This window comes from Bos taurus, chromosome X (genome assembly GCF_002263795.3).
Source record: "Bos taurus isolate L1 Dominette 01449 registration number 42190680 breed Hereford chromosome X, ARS-UCD2.0, whole genome shotgun sequence".
Taxonomy (NCBI): Eukaryota; Metazoa; Chordata; class Mammalia; order Artiodactyla; family Bovidae; genus Bos; species Bos taurus.
Window position 1 is genome coordinate 80283730 of NC_037357.1, and position 13895 is coordinate 80297624.

Genomic DNA, 13895 nt, shown 5'->3' on the forward strand with positions numbered 1-13895 from the left:
TGGGACAGCTGGTCTCCTAGATCAGCCCTTGGTCACTGTCTCCTGGACTTCAGCAGGCTGCTCCCTTCTGCTCTCCTTTCCTTTGGTCCTTTGCTGCCAGAGGATTGCTATCAAACACAGCTCTTACCCTCTGCCCTGTTTCCAACCCTCCAAAGGCTCCCATGGCCTCTGAAATCAAGTTCGAACCCCAGAGCCTGGCCTCCAAAGCTCTTTCTACACTGGTTTCTGCCCTCCTTGAAAGACTCATTTCCCATAACTTTCACAACACACCGGATACAGTCTCTTTTTCCCATCCAGGAAGTGCCCTTTGCTATTCTGGGCCTTGGCCCATGGTGCTCTATTTATCAGCCTGACTAACTCTTACCCATGCTTCAAGGTTCAGTGAAAATGTCATTGTCTGAAATTCTCCACTCTGTTCTTTCCTCTGGATTCCCAAGGTACATTATACATATTTTTTGGGAGAACACATATTAGGAAGTTAGTGTAGATTCCAGTGCTATATCAAGCTTCTAGTGGGATGCTCCATGTACAGTAAGTTTTTGGCATATATATCTTGGATTATCAGCATATTCACATGATTCAAAATTTAAAAGGGCCTATAGGGAAATTCACTGAAAAGTCTCCTTCCCACTCCTGGCCTCTAACAACCCCACATCCCTCCTCCTCCAGGGATATTTTGTGTGAATCCAAGCAAATAAGGTAATTTGCTTTGTTAAATGAATAAAGGAAATAGCGGGAGAAACCTGGAAACAATCCAAATGTTCAAAATCTGGGCCTGGCTAAGTAAGCTATTATATAGCAGTCTTATAGACTAATCAGCAGTCATTAAAATTATTATAAGGCAGACTCTATAGTATATGATACACTAAAATTTCAAAGTCAAGTATAAAGCAGACCTCTCCACTGATTATACTTTGTGAAAATGTGGTCCCTTCAGTGATAGGATGAAAGGAGGTCTGAGAGAGAAATGATTGCTGCTTTAAGGTGAAGGGATACTAGGTTTTCTTTTATGGAAAGTTGTTTGAATATGAAAAGAAAGAGGCTGCATTATGGTGAATCTGCCTGACAAAGAAGCATGATTCATGATGGGATTCATTCATTCAGCAATTCATTCTGCAGACACTGAATGCCGGCTTTGTCAAGGGGAGAAGGCCAGACACAGTGCCGAGCTTCTCAGAAAGAGAACTAAATAGGCAAAGGGGCCCTAAGAAGCTCTAATGGAGCCAGAAGGGTGGGGACTGAGGAGTGGAATGAGTTCATCACCAGGCTGTTGAATTTGCATTTTTGATCATCAAGAGGCACTAGGATATAGGTCAGGGAGCTCAGCAGAAAGATCAGGGCCATCAGCACACATGTGGTCAGTCACGGAGGGTGGAGGCGGGGTGAGCTCACCTAGGCAGAAGGTAGACAGGCAAAGGAAAATACAGGTTCCATAAAGCTGGTGACGAGCCTTTCTGCCAATCTCTCAATGTCTGAGCCCAGGACAAGGGCAGCAGGATAGCAGACGTGCTATCTGTCGCTGAGTGTGGAAGGGCCTCAGAATTCAGGCAGAAATCCGCCCTCCTGGCCCCTGGCTGAAAAGTCACATGCTCATGGCCTGGGACTGGTCTAAGTTGTCCAGGAGGGCCTGGTAGATCAAGAAGGGGGGGCTTTGACTGGCTCAGAAAATATGTAGGAACCCCTAGGTGAAAGGGTGGAAAGATTTACTTGTACCAACATCAGTTAGGGGCTGGGAGGGGAGAGCAGGTGGGCCTGGCCTTGGGAGCAGGAATATTCTACAGGCTGAGGGATGTGGGGCCCCAGGAAGGGGAGATTTATGAGTCAGGGATGTTCCCTTGGTATGTAGGTCTCAGATGTGCCCTTGAAGGGCCTGGCAGGCAAAACTGATGGAATTGTTGCTCAAAATTTAGAGAGAGGAGGGGAGTGGTTATCCCTAGAGCAGGGTGTCTCACCCACCTTCATATGTCCCCCCTGCTTCGTACTTCCTAGGGAGCATGGTGGACTGGAAGGATGTGGCCTGTGGAGTCAGGCCCACCTGGAATCCAGGCGCAGCTCAACTCTGAGGACCAAGCCATCTTTGAGAAATCCTGTCTCTGAGCTTCAAGTTCCTCATTTACAAATTGAGGCAATAATATGATCTACCATGGGCTTTTGTTGTATTAATTCCTTGTATACAGTAGGTACTCAATACATGGCAGCTATTCTTTTTATTCGTGCTCCCACACAGGAATAGGCTAGCCTAAATCATTGCCGTGTTGTACTCTCTTGGAGGGATTTATTGCCAGTTGGAACAAGAAACTGAAATTAAGACTTTGTTTACCATCCTTTCACATACATTTGTCAAGGGTGACCTGGTGGGCAGACAAGTAAAAACCAGTTCTCAATTTCCACTGCATGTAACAATTCTTTCCTATGCTGGTCATCTCCAGTATACAAAGAAAAGCATGTCACAAACCTTTTTGCTGGTGGTGATATATGTGTGCTCTATCGCTCAGTCATGTCCAACTCTTTGTGGCCCCATGGACCACAGCCCACAAGGCTCCTCTGTCCATGGGATTTTCCAGGCAAGAATACTGGAGTGAGTTCCCATTTCCTCCTCCAGGGGATCTTCCCAACCCAGGGATTGAAACTGCATCTCCTGTGGCTCCTGAATTGACAGGCTTCCCTTGTGGCTCAGCTGGTAAAGAATCTGCCTGCAATGTGGGAGACCTGGGTTCTATCCTTGGGTTGGGAAGATCCCCCGGAGAAGGGAAAGGCTACCCACTCCAGAGTTCTGGCCTGAAGAACCCCATGGACTTATAGTCCATTGGGTTGCAAAGAGTCGGACACGACTGACTTTCACTTCACTTCACTTTACTTCTTTACCACTGAGCCACCTGGGGAACCCCAAAGCAATGGGGGCATAGGGGTTATAGCTGTGAAACATTGAATAAAAAAAATACATTCCCTCCTCTGGTTTCCAAATTTAGAAATAATTGTGCCATGTTTTATAATTGTTCAAAGTGCTTTTCCATATTTGATTTCATTAACTCCTCATTCTGGCCTGTGAGGTAAGTAGGCCAGATACTCTTAGCATCTGACAAAACCCACATCTCCTTTCTATGGAGTGTGAGGGAACTGAGCCGAGATTAAACTTTACCTTGGATGAATGGGTGAAAAGTAATGTGAGGAAACAACGTGCAGGTGTTGGAAGGAGCTGTTTCGCAAGGAGGCAGCGGTCACAGTGCTGTCTTGGCTGTCCGACAGAACCAGGTGGCAGTGTGTCTATTGTGCTGATGAGCAAACTGGAGGCCCACAGTAAGCAGGGGAGGATTTTGGCTTTCAGATGACACAGAGAGGTGGATTAAGTTTCAAAAGCTCTATCCTTTACATGTTGTTTTAAATGACAGCAGTGACCCTGCTGACCTGGGTGGCCTGGGTCACCTGGCTAGGGAGCAGCGGAGCCCAGAGGATAGACTCTAACTCAGAACACTTAACTCCAATTTCTTGAGCTTGAAATCTGCTCACTCAGTCCCCTGCCCTGTCTTTCTTACAGGGGTGTTGAAAAGAATGAGTGGAAAGGACAAATCACCACATAATGGCATTAAAAGAAATAGTGCTCAGTTTTCACCTTTTCTAAATAATTGTCCTCCATGTGAGAGCTACAGAGGGCAAATACTTGGGCTGCACTGATGTTTGCACAGTCCATGTATTTATTTAGCTGTGTTACTGAACTAAGTCACTCACTGCATTTCCCCAAGCCGGTTTCCTTCCCTGTAAAATGAAGGCATCATCTCCTGCCCGCCAGACTGTGAGAATGAAATAAGCAGCGTACATGAAATAAACATAGTGCAAACTATTATTAATATCTGTGGAATGCTTTGAGTCCTGGCTTCACGGAGTGCACCAAACCCAACTCACTCTAGGATCCTGAAATGCCTTATGATGAGAAGGTGGTTCTTTTTTGTTTGTTTGTTTTTGGCAGCCCGGTTGGCAGGAGCAGAGGGCTGGGGAGGAAAATGGAGGAAGATGGGTTTGCTCACCGCCTCCGTCTTCTTATCCTCCATCTGAGGGGGAAATGGCAGGGGGGAGGCAGGCTGGCATAACCTTTTGTTTGGTGAGTCAGCTAAAAAGGAATTTCTAGAGCTCCAATAACGTGTAAGTGGTGGTTTGGGCTTGGATTTTTAAAGCTGCTCCCTTTTTAAGCCCTTTAAAAGCATAAGCAATTGGGAAGCACATGGAAAATGACAGAAGCAGAGCTTCTTACTCAGGTGAACTTGAAGAGATCATTCAGCTTCTCTGGGCTTGTTTTCTCACCTGTAAAATGGGGACAATGCCACCTATTTTGCAGGGTCATTGTGAGTGTTAATAGCATGTGTAAGTGCTGGCTCCAGTACCTGGCACAGAACAGAGTTTCCCATATTTATCTGTCCATTTCCTTTCCCTTCCTAGTGGACAGACTGTAGTCACTGGGCTCAGATGAAAACACTTTAGTCTGTTATACATTGAACTCTTACAAACAATCCCATGAAACAGCTCACCTGCAAGTGTAAAGAAAACAGAGGAGCAGTTCAGAGATTATATTGCCCAAGGTCACACAGCTTTCAACTTTTAAAGCCAGGATTCAAATCCACCTTGTCTAGTTTGCCTCTTAGATATCAGAATGTGAGGGGGCTTAATCAAGCTGATCTTCTGAAAAGACCATCTTTAAATAGACTCGGACCAAGGGGAAAACCCTAACCTGGCCCATTTGGGGAATGAGCTCAGGGTGGAGTTTGGAGGGCAGGAAATAGGCCATTGCTAGAGGCAGCCTGGCAATAATTGGAAGAGAACTAAAAAAATGAATGTTTGCTTCTCAAATCCTTGGAGAAGTTAATCTGTGCTCCACCAGTTTCAGGAGCTTATGTTGTGAGGGTGACACGAACCGTTTATTAAGCAATTTACAAATGTATTATTGGTAGTTTTCTGTCATCTCACTAAACACAACCTCCTACTCATCGCCTGACAGCACTCCACATAACACCCTGCAAAGGAAAGGGAACTAAGTCTCCTTTTCAAACCCCTCTTCTAAGCTAGAGTGCAGGAGCTAGAATAGGAAGGCTGAGTCATCTTCTTAACAGAAAGTCTAAGTGTACCAAAGCCACATAGAACAAAAGTATGTTTTCTATACAGATCATTTGTTTCAACACATGGTTGCTGTTCTAGGGTATCAACTCAGGAGCTGAGGGAGCTGAGGACATGCTCGGGAGCTGAGGAGCTTTACTGCAGAAAGCAGGTACTTTTCCTTGTCATCTGTGCCATCCCCCCTTGTCCACTCCCAGTTATTGGCATGACTGCAGGTACCTTATTACCAGCAAAATGACCACCACAGCACACTGACTGCTTGGGACCATGCCAGGTATGCACAGAACAGGCAAAGAGGGCCAAAATGATCTTCCAGCAGCCCGCTTAAGAGTTAGGCTATAGCCTCAACTATTCTTTACCCTAAGGGTTTCAGATAATTCGAGAATAAAGGCCCCAGTCTCAGATGCACACACAAGGATGGCTCTCATAGTGCTTTATCTGTTTCCTCATTTCTCATGGCTGAGGCAAGGAAGACTGGGTAGATAGGATTATTATGGTCAGTTCCTTTATAGCTATAATTCCTGAAAACAGGGTCATATGACAGGAAAAGTCCTGGCTTTTGTGCTCATTTTGGTAAAGCAAGTGTTGGGCTGGTTCACAGTACCAGGGTAAGAAGGAGAAAGCAAGCTCCAGCTAGCCTGGGCAGCTCTGACGCTGGGTAACTCACTGGCAACATCAAAGAGAGATGACCAGGATCTTGCCATAAGGCCAGGGACCCATAGCTGACCCCCTTCCCCCTAGTCTCCCAAAAAAGCAGCTGATACCATTATTTCTGCACAGGCGCATGTGATAGAAGGGACCTTTATTTTTATTTTTTCAAGATAATTCATACAGACATTGATTGATTATACAGAGCCATTTCTCTGTCCTCTTTTCTTTCCACTTAAGAAAATTAAAATATACCATGATGAGAATGATTAATGCCAAAACAAGATTTCTGGCTTATCATTTAGGGTACAAATACACACTTCATTGCTTGACATTTTATTGAACACTAAGCAAGACTAAGCATCTCTGCCTTCGTTGTACAGAGCTGAAGCAGAAGACCAGGGAGGGGGAGACAGCACAGTTGTCCTTGGCGGGGAAGATGTAAGCCCCTGTTGTCCTGTCTTGTTGTGGGAAGGCTAACCCATGTTCTGCCGGTTGCCGTAGCCTCTAGGATGGGTGTCCTTCCAGTCATCCCACTCCCGAGCTCTGCGGACTGCCTGATCATCCTCTTCCTCCTCATGCTCCTGATCTTCTTGTTGCTGAGCTGTTCTTTTAAACTCTGCCCAATCATAAAAATGAGAAAGCAGGGGTGAGGAAAGGAGGGACCATCATGGGCCCCAGCTCCACTCTGAACACGACCACATAACATGAAGACAAGGAAAATATAGCTAGCTGTCTACCCTGGGACAAGCAGAATTGGGGACAGTACTTAATATTACTTAACAAGTGACATGTAAGACAAAATTGTCTGAGCTGTTTTCATAAGAAGGCAAACACATAAAAGTTGCCCCTCAAAATGAATTCTATTTTGGGAAAGAATTCTTGCTAAAATGGCTAAGCCCTCACAACATAAAACAGAAATGCCAACTGACCAACAAAACCCCAGCAAACCAAAAACACTGAAGTATTTCCGTAGCATAGTGGTTATCCCACTTGCATGACAAAACATTAAAGTAAAAAATATTTGATTTTATGATTTGTGATTTGACTATAGGTGACTGCTCCTCCTCCTTCCTTTATTACAGTTCTACAATTTTACGTGTAAAACTGGATATCACAGGGCAGTTGAACCCACCAGAAAAGAATGTATGTTATTTTGCACATGTTTGGAACAGGGTGTGAGGTCCAAATGGCACTTGTCATGCAGTGTACACGCAAAAGAAATGAAACTAAATGCTCCATTTCTCTTTTGCACTGACTTTTTCTTTCTGCTGTGAGCTAAGGGGAACATTTCCTAGCTACCTTGAATTTGCCCACGAGAAATACTCTCATCACTATGATAAAGAATGAAATATGTAGGGAACCTGATCTGTCTTAATAGCTTAAGAGTCTTGTGTTCTATTTAACCCTTTTATTGTAAAATAAAAGATATTGGAAATCACACAAAAATATATATAACTTAAAACTTTCAGAAGGAGGCTATACCTTTATAGCCTCCTCTTGGGTCAAGAAATAAGATTTTCTGTACCCATCCACAAGGTTTCTCTATGAGCATCCAAATCATATCCTCACCCTCCAAAGGTAACCGCTATATTGCCTTTTATAGTAATAACTTCTTCAAGTTTATTATCCAAGCATGCATCCCTAGACACCAGAGTTGTCCATTTCTACACTGATTTTTCACTCAAAGATCTTTAGTACAGAGTTGTGCAACCATCACTACAATCCAATTTTTAAAATTTCTAGCACCCCGGACTTTCCTGGTGGCCCAGTAGCTAAGACTCCATGCTCCCAATGCAGGGAGCCCAGGTTCGGTCCCTAGTCGAAGAACTAGATCTCACATGCTTCAGTTAAGACCCAACACAGCCAAATAAATATTAAAAATTGCTGTCTCAAAAAAATGTTCTATCACCCCTAAAAGATTCCTTGTACTCATCTGCAGTTAATTCCCATTACTTCCTTCCCTGGAAATCATTAATCTACCTTCTATCTCTATAGATTTGCCTATTCTGAAGATTTCACATAAATGGAATCAAGTAACATGTGGTCTTTTGTGTCTGACTTCTTTCACTTAGCATTATGTTTCTGAGGTTAGTTTTACCCATTTAAAAATATTTTGATATATTTTTAATTTACAGGTTTCTTCTTCAATCCCTTTCTTTCTTTACAAGTTATCTATCGAAGAGGCTGGAGCATTTGACCTGTAGTTTCTGGAAAAATCTGGATTTTGCTGACTACATAGTAGTGATGGAGTCCAACATGTTCTTCTGTATTTTTGCAGATTGGCAAGTGGTTACAGAGCTTGATGTGACTCAGGGTTGATCCCTCCCACATGAAAATAGGTGGTGTTGGCACACAGTATTGTGTCTCACATGTTGTGATGTTAGCAGCTGTTGATGCTCAATGTCTAGATTCATTAATTTTCCTGGGGTTTCAAAAAGGTGATACTCTTAACTTTAACATTTCTTTTTTATTAAGTAGAATGCTTTTATAAAGAGAGGCTTCCCCTCATCTACTACTAGTAACCCAGAAAAAAGGACAAGATAAATGCCTGATTCTTTCGCTCTAATTTACCATTTCTCAAGGCAATAAATTAGCTCCTTACCATCCTTTGAAATTGAACAATTTTTCTTTTTAAATACAGTTATGGACTCATGGATTTGGTGGGACTCATATTTGGTGGGTTTCAATGAATTGCAATGACTTCTAAAAGATGTTCCAACTTTTAAATTTTAGAATAGTTTTACAGAAAAATTGTGATAATACAGAGTTCTTATACATCTGTACCCCAGTTCCCTTTATTGTAAACATCGTACAGTACTATGGTTTGTGTGTTATAACTAATGAACCAATACTGATACATACATAATTAACAACTAACTGCTGCTGCTGCTAAGTCGCTTCAGTCGTGTCCGACTCTGTGCGGCCCCATAGACAGCAGCCCACCAGGCTCCCCCGTCCCTGGGATTCTCCAGGCAAGAACACTGGAGTGGGTTGCCATTTCCTTCTCCAGGAGATCTAACTGACCCAGGGATCGAACCTGTGTCTCCTACATTGCAGGCAGATTCTTAACAATTTTGAGCCACCAGGGAAGCCGCACAGGTACTAACTATGCTGCTGCTGCTGCTGCTAAGTCACTTCAGTCGTGTCCGACTCTGTGCAACCCCAGAGACGGCAGCCCACCAGGCTCCCCCGTCCCTGGGATTCTCCAGGCAAGAACACTGGAGTGGGTTGCCATTTCCTTCTCCAATGCATGAAAGTGAAAAGTGAAAGGGAAGTCGCTCAGTCATGTCTGACTCTTCGCGACCCCATGGACTGCAGCCCACCAGGCTCCTCCATCCATGGGATTTTTCCAGGGAAGAGTACTGGAGTGGGGTGCCATTGCTTTCTCCGAATTAACAACTAAAGCTCACACTTTATTCAAATTTCCTTAGGTTTCACCTAATGTCCTGTTTTGTTTTTTTTTCTCTTGGTTCCAGGATTGCATCAAGTATTCCATATTACATTTAGTCCCCTGTGTCCTTAGTCTGCTCTTGGCTGTGACAATTTCTCCCTTTCCTAGTTTTTGATGATTTGGACAGTTTTGAGGTATACTCAGGTATTTTGCAGAATGTTCCTCAACCTGGCATTGCCTGATATTTTTCTCATAATTAGACTAGGGTTATGACTTGGAGGAGAAAAACACAGTGAGGCTCCCTCCTCATCACATCAAATCAAGGCTATACACCTTATTACATGACTTATTACTGCTGATGTTAGCTAGGATCACTTAAGGTAGTGTTTGTACGGTTCCCAACTGTGAAGTTACTGCTCCTCCCTTCTTCTACATTATAGTCTTTGGAAGCAAGTAACTAAACACAGCCTCCACTTATGAAGTGAGGAGTTATGCTTCACCTCCTTGAGACAGGTGTAGACAGGTGTGAGTGAGTGAGTAAGTGAAGTCGCTCAGTCGTGTCCGACTCTTTTCGACCCCACGGACTGTAGTCTATCAGGTTCCTCCGTCCACGGGATTTTCCAGGCAATAGTACTGGAGTGGGTTGCCATTCCCTTCTCCAGGGGATCTTCCTGACCCAGGGATTGAACCTGGATCTCCCTCATTGTAGACAGACGCTTTACTGTCTAAGCCACCAGGGAAGTCCTTAGACAGATGTATACACACAAATTATTTTGAATTTTTCTGTACAGTTTAGTCATTTATTTCTATCACTATACGCTCATGGATACTTGTTTTATACCTTTTGTTATAATCTGATACTGTTATTTTTCTGCTTACATTCTTCTAGTTTTGGCCAGTGACAGTTCTTTCAGCAGGCTCTGTCACATTAACACCTCAAAAGTTTGTTTGCTCTAAAGAGCCCTTGGTTCCTTTAATTGGAAAATGGTATTAGAAACCAAGGTTTGGGTACTAGATGTGCTCGTTGCTACTGGCAATTATCCTTTTTGAAGCCAAACTGTCTGGCCTGTGGAAACACCTTCAAATTGGTTTCTGAGACTTTCTGATATGACTGTAGTAGTCTTTTAAAGCTTCTTTCCTATCTTCTATAACAAGATGTTCCAAGTTAATCTTCTTTATTTCCGGGCCTGGAATTAGCTCTCTTTCGAATACATCCTGGTTTCTTTGAATGGGAACGGTATTTCAAGAACACAAACTGAGTTACTACGTGTGCTCACTGCTTCTGGGCTGTTCATTATTTCTAAGTCTTTTCAGTGGATAAAGCAAAAGTGTGTCTGCGTATGTTTACTTTTAAATAAAATTCCTCATGAGTTCATATTCAAGACTACAGGGCTGTTTTGTTTCTAACTTAAATTCTTTTGAAGTACATCTGTATTCTTCCACACTAAAAGTCTTAGCCCTCAAAGACAGAGGATGATGGAATTTGAATAATTACTCATAATTACTCGGTTATATTATCTCACAGTACACAGTCTTGGAATAACTAATACTGCTACCAATATAACTGCTGAGAATAGTTCATTTTTTTTTTTTTTTGCATGTGCTTTCCCCATTTCTTCATTGAAAGAAAGTTATGCTATATCTATGTTATCAGAGCACAGGGCATATAGGTATGAATACTCTACTCCCTCCCTTGTAAATCTCATTTAGTCTTAGTTCTATATGTAACTAATGTTAACCACCAGTCCTGATATCAGTGTCTCTTATTTTGGTTGTCTTATGTTCATTCTTCAGCAAATTTCTCAGTAAGGGATTATGGAACCAATATTTCCTGAGTTCTAGCATGTTGATAAATACCTGTGCCATTTATACCTAAAAGTCATTTTTACCAGATATAATGTCCTTGACTTACATTTTTTCCCCTTGAGTATCTTAAATGTTACTCCATTTTCTTCTAGTACAAAGTATTGGTGTCAAAAAGTTTGAAGATGATCTAATTTTCCTTCCTTTACAAACTACCTACTGTTTTTGCTGAAGTATCCAAGACATTTCTCTTTAGAAAGAAAAATCTAGTAATTTTATTAGAATGTGGATTTTGTTGTTAGTCATTCTGGGTCAAAATTCTCAGGTACATATTGTGCTTTTTAAAATCAAACCTTTTTTTTTTAGTTCCAGGAAAGTTTCCTCAATGTTATTTTTGAGCATTTATTTATTTTCCTTGCTTTAGTTTTCTTTTCAGATAATCTTATTCCATATGTCTCTGCTAACTTTTCATGTTTCACTTTTTCTAGAATTCTGTTTATCTTTGTTTCTTTTTGATTTAAAAGTTTCTTACTTTAGAAAGGTATTTTCTGTTGTGTTCACTCACTTGTTTTGTTTCTTTTTTCTTATTCAAATTGAAGTACAGGTGATTTACAATATTATATTAGTTTCAGGAGTTTAGTTCAATCACTCAATTGTGTCTGACTCTTTGTGACCCCATGGACTGCAGCATGCCGGGCCTCTCTGTCCATCACCAACTCCCAGAGTTTACTCAAACTCATGTCCACTGAGTTGGTGATGCCATCCAACCATCTCATCCTCTGTCATCCCCCTTCTCCTCCTGCCTTCAATCTTTCCCAGCATCAGGGTCTTTTCAAATGAGTCAGTGTCAGGAGTACGAAATAGTAATTCAGTATTTTATAGATTATACTCTATTTATAGTTTAAAAATATTGGCTGTATTTCCTGTGCAATTCTATATATTCCTATAGTTTATTTGTTTTATCCATAGTAGCTTGTACCTCATAATCCCCTACCACCTTGCCCTTCCCTCCCTTTCCTCTCCTCACTTGTTACTACCTGTTTGTTCTCTGTATTTCTGACTCTAGTTCTCATAGATATATTTATTATTAGATTACTTATGTTATTATATTATTATATTTATTAATATATGTTGGGGGCCAGCGTGAGGCCATGGCAAAGGTCATGAGGAAGGAGGCTCGACGTATGCAAAGGCGGGATCAAGCCTCAGGAGTCTCCCTGGAAATTCTGGAGCATCTACCCCCATAACCAGAGCCTGCCTACTTTACTACTTGTGCTCTCACCTACACCTCTGACTTTACGGGGGGCTGTCCCCCACCACCTCTTTCAGAGAAGGAGTTAACTTAGAGCTCCAGTTAATAATAATTCCTGGGCGTGATAGGAGTGTTTCAACCTACAAACTCCTCTGAAGGTTCTCTAGCCTGCCTGACAGGCTTGTCCGGCCACATGTGATTGCTCACAGCCTCCCAACCGTGAGAGGCACGAGATGCTTTAAACCTTCTAAAAACAGGTTCCTTAGAAAAGTTAGAAAACCATTAGTGTAAGTATAGTGGGCTGATTAGAAATTGTATTGGTGAAGGGTTTTTCATCTGTTGAGCCAATGTTTGTTGCTAAGTCTCCACATCCCCTGCCCTTACACACATTAATGAATATATAGAAGAAATAAGTATTAACCTTTGATATTAATCATGTTAGACCTTAGGCTAAGTAAATTCTTTCCTTAATTAAAACCCACTACACCCTCACCCTATAGGAATGTAACTTTATCTGGTACCTTTGGAAGGTGGAGTCTTTTTTAAGAATAATCACCCCTGGAGAAATGAGTGTCCTGGTTGACTGACCACTGTCACAAGGAGAGGGTCATAAATTGTCAGCAGGCCCCCTGGCCAGAAGATGATGTAACACCCCTAAGACCTCTGTATACATTTGTATGAAGCACCTGACTTTGATAAAAGTCAGGACTGCTGACTCTGCGTGACTTTTGCATAACATCTCAATGTATAAAAGTAGACCATGGAAAATAAAGAATTGGGATCAGTTCCTCGAAAGACTGGTCTCCCCATGTCTCTCTCTCTCTCTCTCAAACTCTGGCTGAGTCTCCATCTGGAGAGCGGAGCCCACCATGCTTACTAATTATGCCTGGGCTTCTAAGATCTGACCAGGGAGGCCTCAGTGTCTCCTCTCCTTCGGGAGAGCGGAAGGACGCCTGCGGCCTATGTAAGTGGTGCAAACTTCTTGTCTTGAAGTTTTATTGGTTTCCCGCGCAAACCAAGCTACTCAGCCTCTTTTCTCCACTGAATTTTCCTACTGAGCTATCCTCATTCTATTACTCTTTACATCTCTAATTAATATCTAATTGAAGCTATTGTATCCTGATCCTCGCCGACGCTGTCCCCGTTTCAAACTCCCTGAATCAGCGGGGGCTGGACCTCGGCAAATATATATTTAGATTCCATATATAAGTGATATCATATAGTATTTGTCTTTCTTGACTTTTTTCACCAAGCATATTACCCTCTAGGGGCCATCCATGTTGTTGCAAATGGCAATATTTCATTCTTTTTAATGGCATTGAATATATATATATATATCACATCTTATCGCATATAAGATATAATACATTGTATATATTTATCACATCTTATCTATTCACTTATTGAGACTTTAGGTTGCTTCCATATATTGGGCAATGTAAACAATGCTGCTATGAACATTGGGGTGCAAGTATTTTTTTGAATTAATGTTTTCATTTTCTATGGATTAAAAATCCAGGAGTGGTAGCCATAAAAAGGAATGAATCTGAGTCAGTTCTCATGAGCTGGATGAACCGAGAGCCTGTTAAACAGAGTGAAGTCAGAAAGAGAGAAACAAATTATCATATATTAATGTAGATATATGGAATCTAGAGAAACAGTACTGATGAACCTATTTGCAAGGCAGGAATAGAG

At 42.1% G+C, this 13895-nt stretch overlaps 1 protein-coding gene across 1 annotated transcript in view; it reads right to left on the reverse strand.

Annotated features, from left to right (window-relative positions):
- Positions 1-5888: 5888 nt before the first annotated feature.
- The window catches only part of IGBP1 (immunoglobulin binding protein 1), a 47012-nt gene continuing 39005 nt past the window's right edge, over positions 5889-13895 (reverse strand). Inside the window, exon 6 of the mRNA NM_001242584.1 lies at positions 5889-6370. Within this exon, the coding sequence (NP_001229513.1) occupies positions 6228-6370 (143 nt within the window). The 3' untranslated portion in view covers positions 5889-6227. The remainder of the gene's footprint in view (positions 6371-13895) is intronic.